At 56.4% G+C, this 7,831-nt stretch overlaps 1 protein-coding gene across 1 annotated transcript in view; it reads left to right on the top strand.

The window, feature by feature from the left end:
- Positions 1–7,831, top strand: part of PRKCZ (protein kinase C, zeta) — a 141,052-nt gene that overhangs the window by 61,386 nt on the left and 71,835 nt on the right. Inside the window, exon 2 of the mRNA XM_011931086.1 lies at positions 1,958–2,043. Within this exon, the coding sequence (XP_011786476.1) occupies positions 1,958–2,043 (86 nt within the window). The remainder of the gene's footprint in view (positions 1–1,957; positions 2,044–7,831) is intronic.

The raw sequence follows: 7,831 nt of genomic DNA, 5'->3' as shown, positions 1-7,831 counted from the left end.
CCTCAGCTCCACCCTCCAGCTGCACGTCCGTCCTTCAGCTCCGCCCTCCAGCTGCGTGCCCGCCTCTTGACACCACCCCCAAGCTGTGCATCCCTCCCTCGGTTCCCCCAACCCCCGTGCGTCCATCTCTCGACTCCGCCCCCCCAGCTGTGCGCCCATTCCTTGGCTCCGCCCCCAGCTGTGCGTGCGCCTCTCGGCTCCGCCCCCCACTGTGCGTCCTTCCCTGGACTCTGCCCCCCGGCTGTGCGCCCATTTCTCGGCTCCACCCCCAGCTGTGCGTCCGGCTCCCGGCTCCACCCCCGGCTGTGCCTCCGTCCCTCGGCTCCGCCCCTGGCTGTGCGTCCGTCCCTCGACTCGCCACCGGCCCCCCCTAACAAGCAGTGCACCGCTGTGTCCGTGGCCCACAGTGCTTCCGTCTTCTCCGCTTCACACGCTTCTCTTTTTCTCTGCAGAGAGGGTTGTTGGGCGGGCAGAGCGCCCCCCGAGGGGAAAAGTCAGGCCTGCGGACTCCTGGAGCCAGGACCAGCTGTGGGCTGGTTAGGGCAGGATGCGCCCTGTCGTCGTGGGCAGAGCCACGTGGGCGCTCACCCGACCTCCTCAGGGCTGAGGGGCGCAGGGGCCGAAAGTGTGGCCTTCCCCGGGGGTCTGCGCCTTTTGTGGAGCCCAGGCCTGGCGCCCAGGTGGGTGGAATGTGGAGGGAGCATAGGCTGCACAGCCCCAGCCTGGCCTCAGGCTTGCTGGGAGTCGCGTCTGTGGCCAGAGGGGCCTTTGGTGTCACCAGGCCTCTGTCAAACCCCGTACCGTGCCCCAGGGTACTGGGATGCCGAGCCGTCCTGGGGGGGTTGGGGGGGGCTGAACCACCCGCCGCCGCGAGGCCTGTTTAACCTGCGCTCCTGGAGGACCGCTGACTTCTTGGTCTCGCACTGAATATTTAAAGGTGGAGGAGCAGGTTTTACCATCCGTGTGGCCTGATTTCAGCAGTTTCCAGCCAGAGCTAGTCATTTGCCTGTTTTAAAAACATTCCGTTACAATTTCCACTTCAATATATTCGTGGCACTTTCGTTTGGTTCATGAAAGTCGCTTTTATGATGGAATTTTATAAAAGCACAAAGCTTCCCGTTGTACGTTACGTTTCCAAAGATTCTGTTTACACACACATCCGTTTCAAAGCGTTTTGGAGAAGCAAAGCGAGACACAGTTTTGAAGAAGGACAAGACCAGCCGTCTGGTTACAGGCTTGGTGCTGGCACTTTTCGTAAGAGACACTGTCCACATGGGCTGGACTGTCAAATGCATGTTATAAAGATGATGTTTTTGGTAACTTCGAATGGAAACGGAGGCACGGTTGGTTTGGCTCTCCTGCCCTGAGATTTATTAGGTTAAAGGAAACTCGACTGGAGAGCCCTGGGCCTCGTGCCGCTTGTGTCTGGCGAGTTGCTGAGGTGAAGTCAGTGACGCTCTGCATCTTAGCCTGGCTCAGGCTCCAGTGTGGCGTCCACTCTCCTTCCTCTGACAGTCATGTGTAAATATCGAGGCCCATTTGAACTGTCCCTGTGTGGAAAAAAGCCTGTTTTTCACGGGGCTGCCTGGGGAGGAGAGGGTGGAAAGGAAAACAGGCGGGGGCAAACAGCCCAGCCTGCCAGGCCTGGGGCGACTTCACCGCTCCACTGTCAGCCAGCGGCCGTCCAGTGGTGGATCTTGTCTGCCCTGCAAGGACACCTGGCTCCATCCTCACCTAGGCCTCTGTCTCCAGCCGCCGAGGCTGTGACACCATGAGGATCATGTGAGGAGGGGCAGAGAGCGGCCGCCGGGAGGCTGTCATTCCAGCCCTACCTTCCCTGCCTGAGAGGACGCTGCAGCCACCACCACCTGGACAGGAGTGGCCTGTCGCAGCTGCACCCTGCGTGGGCTCGCGGCCGCCACTCTGTTTCTTTACGCCTTTCTCCTGTCCTTTCCAGAATCCATCTACCGCCGGGGAGCCAGAAGATGGAGGAAGCTGTACCGTGCCAACGGCCATCTCTTCCAAGCCAAGCGCTTTAACAGGGTGAGTAGCCCCCGCGGGACCAGTCCCTCAAGGGGCCCTTTGTTACTTTTAAAAGCAAAGAGAGAGGAGGGGAAGGCACATCCTGCTGAGCCCAGGCTCGGCTCTTTTTGGCGCCCGAGGGCAGGGTCACAGAAATGCTTTCACGGTGCGGGGATGAGGCTTTGACTAGGGCTATTTGAGGCGGGAGGTGCCCTCCGGGCCTTTCCCTGCGTGGTGGCTGCCCAGTGAATGCTGTCTGTGTCTGCCTGGCTGCGTGACTCTTATCGGGGCTCAGGGTTCGCTGGCCTGAGGCCCCAGCCTGCCTGCATCCAGAGTGGAGCGGCCGCATTCCACATGTAGTGCCAGGGTGTGTGTTTTTAGCTGCACACAGTGTTCCTATTGGCTGCAGGAGTCTCCGTGAACCCCGGAAGCTCCTTCAGCCCCATCCTGCTTGGGTCTCTGTCTTCCCAGCGGCCACCATGGGGGCCCTTTCCAGAGGATATTTAGCTTACTTCCCTTGTTTCTCTTTGTGATGCTTTTCTAGTTCTTATGAAATGGGTGATTCAGATGCTTTTGTAATTGTTGTATTTCACAGTGGAAGGGGAGGCGTCTGGGGTGCCTTGGTGGCCTTGGAGTTTGTCCCACACAGGGAGTGTCTTGGGGGTGGGTAGAAGCATACAGGGCCTGTCCCCACTGTGGGCCTCCACACAGAGCCCCTGACGGCCCATCACATGCCACTGCCTGGCCAGCCCCGTGCTTCTTGCAGTCTGTCCCCGTGACAGGTGGCCTCCAGCAGCCATCTCCAGCATGATGGGACACCAAGGCCACTCCGTGCTGGTTCAGTCCCAGCCCCTCTGCTCTCTCTGCCTCCGTACCACCCTCTCTGTGCCTCAGTTCCCTCCCTATAAAGCCAGTACGACGAATGCATGGTGGCAGGGGGGTTCATGGACGTGTGTCACTGCGAGAGGGCTGCGTGGAGGCTGCCTCGTCATCAGGAGCAGTGGCCCTGGAGCCACCTTTGCGTTCCACACCCACCTGCCACGCGGCCTCACGTGTCAATCTCTGCTGTATGTCTAGCTCCTCCATCTCCTGGAGCCACCTCAGGTCACCTGCCCCGCCTTCTGCTCCTGTGGTCTGCCCTCTAGACCATCAAGAAGTTCTGTGCATGTGAGCCACTCCGCCTGCCCCGGCGTGTGCTCAGTCCCTGTCATGTGGCAAGAATGGGTCTGGACTCCCATTTCTTTTGGGGCTGACACAGGTGGGGATGCAGGACAAGCTCCTGAGTGACTGAAGAGGGGTGTGGAGGGAACTAGGCTCCAGGAGATCAGTAGGCCAGCGCTGGGAAGACCTGGACATTGCCTGGAGAGCCCAGAGGACTTCCTGGAGGAGGAGGCATTTGATCATACTCCCTGGGAGGTCAGTACAGAGATGCCACGAGCACCGAGGATGTGGCAGGCATGGGAGAGTCCAACCAGTGTCTGGGAGACCCTGAGGACGAGGCTGGGGACACCAGGACATGGGGAGCCTAGGCGGCTGTGGGCTGTGTGCTTAGGGCAGGTGAGTGTGAGTGAACGGGCAGTTTGGCCTGGGCTGGGACTCAGGAAAGTGTGGCTGGAGGTGGCCACATTGGGAGCATCTGTGGAGCATGGTGCCAGGGAGGGTTGCAGCACAGAGATCCCGTCCGCACCCCAGCCCACCCTGGCCGCCTTCTCTGAGGACACATGGTGTAAGCCTTCTGGGGCTGCAGAACAGAGCACCACTAACCTGTGGCTTAAACCACAGAAACTCACTCTCCCGCAGTCTGGGGCTGGAGGTCCAAAACGAAGGTGTCTTTATGAGTCAGGATTCTCCAGAGGGATGGAACCAATAGGATGCATGTACATGAAAGGGAGTTGATTAGGCAGAATTGGCCCTCGGGCTCACAAGGTGAAGTCTTACGATAGGCCGGCTGCAGGCTGGGGAAGAAAGAAGCCAGTAGTGGCTCAGTCCGAGTCCAAAAGCCTCAAAAGCAGGGAAGCCGACAGTGCAGCCTTCAGCCTGTGGCCAGAGGCTCCAGAGCTCCCAGCAAACCACTAATAATTCCCAGAGTCTAAAGGCCAAAGAACCTGGAATCTGATGTCCAAGGGCAGGACGAATGGCAGGAAGCGTCCAGCATGGGAGAAAGATGAAAGCCAGAAGACCCGAGAAAACTGCTTCTCCCACCTGCTTCTACCTGCTTTGCCCCAGCCACAGTGGCAGCCAGTTGGATGCCACCCACCCACATTGAGAGTGGGTCTTGCCCTCCCAGTCCACTGACTCAAATGCCAGTCTCCTGGCAGCACCCTCATAGACACACCCAGAAGCAATACTTCACCAGTTCTCCAGGCATCCTTCAATCCAGTCAAGCTGGTGCCTAGTATTACCCATTACAGTGCCACAGGGTCGCGCCCTCCTTCTCCCACAGCCACTGGTAGCTGTGGGCAGCCTTGTTCCTGGGTTCACAGAGGAACCACTCACGTCTGCTTCCGTCTCCACATGGCCTCTTCTGTATCTGTCTCTTCCCTCATTCTGCATGACGGATTAACCCAGAGTGAACCCACTCACCCGGCGACACGGGCCAGGGCTCCAGGCAGCACAGGGTGCTGGCCTCTCACCGTGCAGCTTTTAGGAGAAAAGTCCGTTTTGCTGATAGCAGGTGCAGGCCATAAGTGACCCTCCCCTCCCCACCACCAGTGAGCAAAAGCTTTTCCTTTCCTTCCTGCAGACACCGGAGGAACGGGTGGCAGGGGGACCCACTGCAGCTCCACTCTGCCGTGGAAGTGCAGCCCTCCTGGGCATGTGAACGAGCCACTTTCACAAACACAGAGGCCAAGGCAAGAGTGGCCCAAAAGCCTGCAACTCGATTGCTCAGGGAGGGCAGCTGCCCTGCAGTTCACCCTGTCCAGTTCCCACCTAACTGTGCCCAGGCTCTGATCTCGCCGTCTGCTCGTGACATTCTCTGCCCGGACCTTAGAGCTGCTCCATGTAGCGCCCCCTTCATGTTAATTACAAGACCACTCAGATCACCTCCACTGTCACTTAAAAGGGGCATTTCAGGAGGGAAGCACTTGGTTTTGTGTGAATCAGTAAGACTTAAAGGGGAACAAGCACCAGGAGAAGAGACTTTTCTATCCTCTTTGTTGGTGAACCAAGGATGAAAGAGTGGGCATCAGAAGAGAGACTTTTCCGTCCTCTTTGTTGGTGAACCAAGGATGAAGGAGTGGGCATCAGTCGCTCAGGACTGGGCTCCTTGCCTGGGTCTTTATGTGCACGTGAAATGACTGCCCTTGGACTTTGAGAAGGAAGCGTTCAGTGGGGGAACCAAAGGGAAAGAGCCAGCGAGGTTCTGAAGAAGAAGGTGAGGAGGGGCTGCCTCCCCCGTGAAGGATGGTTCAGGGACAGGGAAGCCCACTCAATGGGTCAGAACTGCTGGGTCAGAGCTGGCCCTGGGCCCTACAGGACTGAGCACTTCCTGTAGCGGAGGAGGGAACGGATCCTGTAGTAAATCCCGAGGCGGCGATTGGTTAATTATCAGCCCAGGAATGGGGTGAGGGGGGAGGTGAGGTGGGTAGGAATCCAGCCTGCTGGCTCCCATCACAGTAAATTGCAGGTGGATTGAGGTTAAACAAAATCACAGGGCCTGGCACAGTGGCTCATGCCTGTAATCCCAGCACTTTGGGAGGCCGAGATGGGTGGATTACTCGAGGCCAGGAGTTCGAGATCCATCTGGCCAACATGGTGAAACCCCATCTCTACTAAAAATACAAAAATCAGCCAGGCGTGGTGGCGCATGCCTGTAATCCCAGATACTTGGGAGTCTGAGGCAGGAGAATCGCTGGAACCCAGGAGGCGGGGATTGCGGTGAGCCGAGATTTTGCCACTGGGTGACAGAGTGAGACTCCGTCTCAAATAAATGAAAAAAAGAAGCCTAGAAGCCATGTAGATCTCTGGAGAAAAACCGGGCAGTGAGGACCAGAGGGTCTTTAGACTCAGCCACACAGATTGATTTTTTTAGTTTCCAGATTAAATGCAAAAATCATATAGGAAAAGGGTTTGTAGCACATAAAACCCAGAAGAGATCCAGACAACTCACACTTAGGATTACCTGAGAGCTCCTACACAAAGGCTTTTGGTAAATGCTGGGACCGAGAAACAGAACGGGTGTGAGTGGTTGAGGAAGTAAGACTGTAATTGCTTAGAGATGAGGGCAGCATGACCTCCACAGGTGACCAGGCAGGTGATCAGGGAAACACAAGACATTTTCTCTGTCAACATTGAAGGTGTTAAAAGTAATTAAAGTTAGCCGGGCGTGGTGGCTCACGCCTGTAATCCCAGCACTCTGGGAGGCCGAGGCCCGGTGGATCACAAGCTCAGCAGTTCAAGACCAGCCTGGCCAAGTTGGTGAAACCCCTTCTCTACTAAAAATACAAAAAAATTAGCCGGGCATCGGGGTGGGTTCTTGTAATCCTAGCTACTCGGGAGGCTGAGGCAGAGAATTGCTTGAACCCGGGAGGCAGAGGTTGCAGTGAGCCGAGATTACACCACTGCACTCCAGCCTGGGCGACAGAGCAGGACTCCACCTCAAAACAACAAAAAACAAAAACAAAACAACAAAAAAGTAATTAAAGCCCAGGGTTGCTGTCATGGGGTCTGCCAACCCTGGGGATGTGGGGCAGACATGGACCCTGCTCTCTGGAAATCACGCAGGAAATGTGCAGCGATGTTCTCATCCTGCCTGTCTTCAAAAGAAATCACCCGTCATTCGGAGGTTTGTGTATGGAGAAGATCTAGCTCAGCATTATTTTTACAAGCAAGAGTGGGAATCGTGTCTGGAGTTTGCTACTCCTTTTGCTGTGAACAACCCACTCTACCATGTGGAGTATAAACCATGGCAGGCCACGTCTCTGAGCGGTGGCTGCTGGAGAGCCCTCTGCTGGTGGCACACAGGGCACGAGAGCCACAGGGACAGCTGGGTAGACAGCCCAACACTTTGGCCTTTATCATGAGTGGACAGAGGAGTGACCACTTGGGTCCCTGGGGAAGAGGCTATGGAGTGAGGGTGGGGAAGGAATAGCAGAAGATGCCACCCAGGAGCTGCAGTGCCTGTTAGGTTTGGTCCAAGCAGTGCCCTCAGGTGGCTGGCAGAGGCCAACGCAATTCCCCTTCAAGCCAGCCTCAAAGAATTCCCGCCAATAAATGAATCAGGCATTTGAGCTCACAGTCGAAAACCACAAAACACGGTGGGAAGCAGGATATCCTGAGCCCAAGCTGGTAAAAGCCCAGACAGGGGCTCCAACCATCAGAATAGGTAAGGGTCTAAAACATGAAAATGGGTCATTGAAAATATGAGCAGGAGGCCGGGCGTGGTGGCTCACACATGTAATCCCAGCACTTTGGGAGGCCGAGGCAGGAGGATTGCCTGAGGTCAGGAGTTCGAGACCAGCCTGGTCAACATAGTGAAATCCCATCTCATCTGAAAATACAACAAAATTTAGCTGGGTGTGGTGGTGGGTGCCTGCAATCCCAGCTACTGGGGAGGCTGAGGCAGGGGAATAGCTTGAACCAGGGGGCTGGAGGTTTCAGTGAGCTGAGATCATGCCACTGTACTCCAGCCTGGGCAACAGAGCAAGACTCCATCTCAAAAAAAAAGAAAAAGAAAAGAAAATATGAGCAGGGAGACTTGGTGCCGTAGCTCATGCCTGTAATCCCAGCACTTTGGAAGGCCGGAGTGGGCAGATCACCTGAGGTCAGGAGTTTGAGACCTGCCTGTAATCCCAGCACTTTGGAAGGC

Source organism: Colobus angolensis, unplaced genomic scaffold (assembly GCF_000951035.1).
Source record: "Colobus angolensis palliatus isolate OR3802 unplaced genomic scaffold, Cang.pa_1.0 Scaffold89, whole genome shotgun sequence".
In the NCBI taxonomy this organism is placed as follows: domain Eukaryota; kingdom Metazoa; phylum Chordata; class Mammalia; order Primates; family Cercopithecidae; genus Colobus; species Colobus angolensis.
The sequence above is the reverse complement of the archived record's forward strand: the minus strand, read 5'-3'. Positions and strand labels throughout refer to the sequence as shown.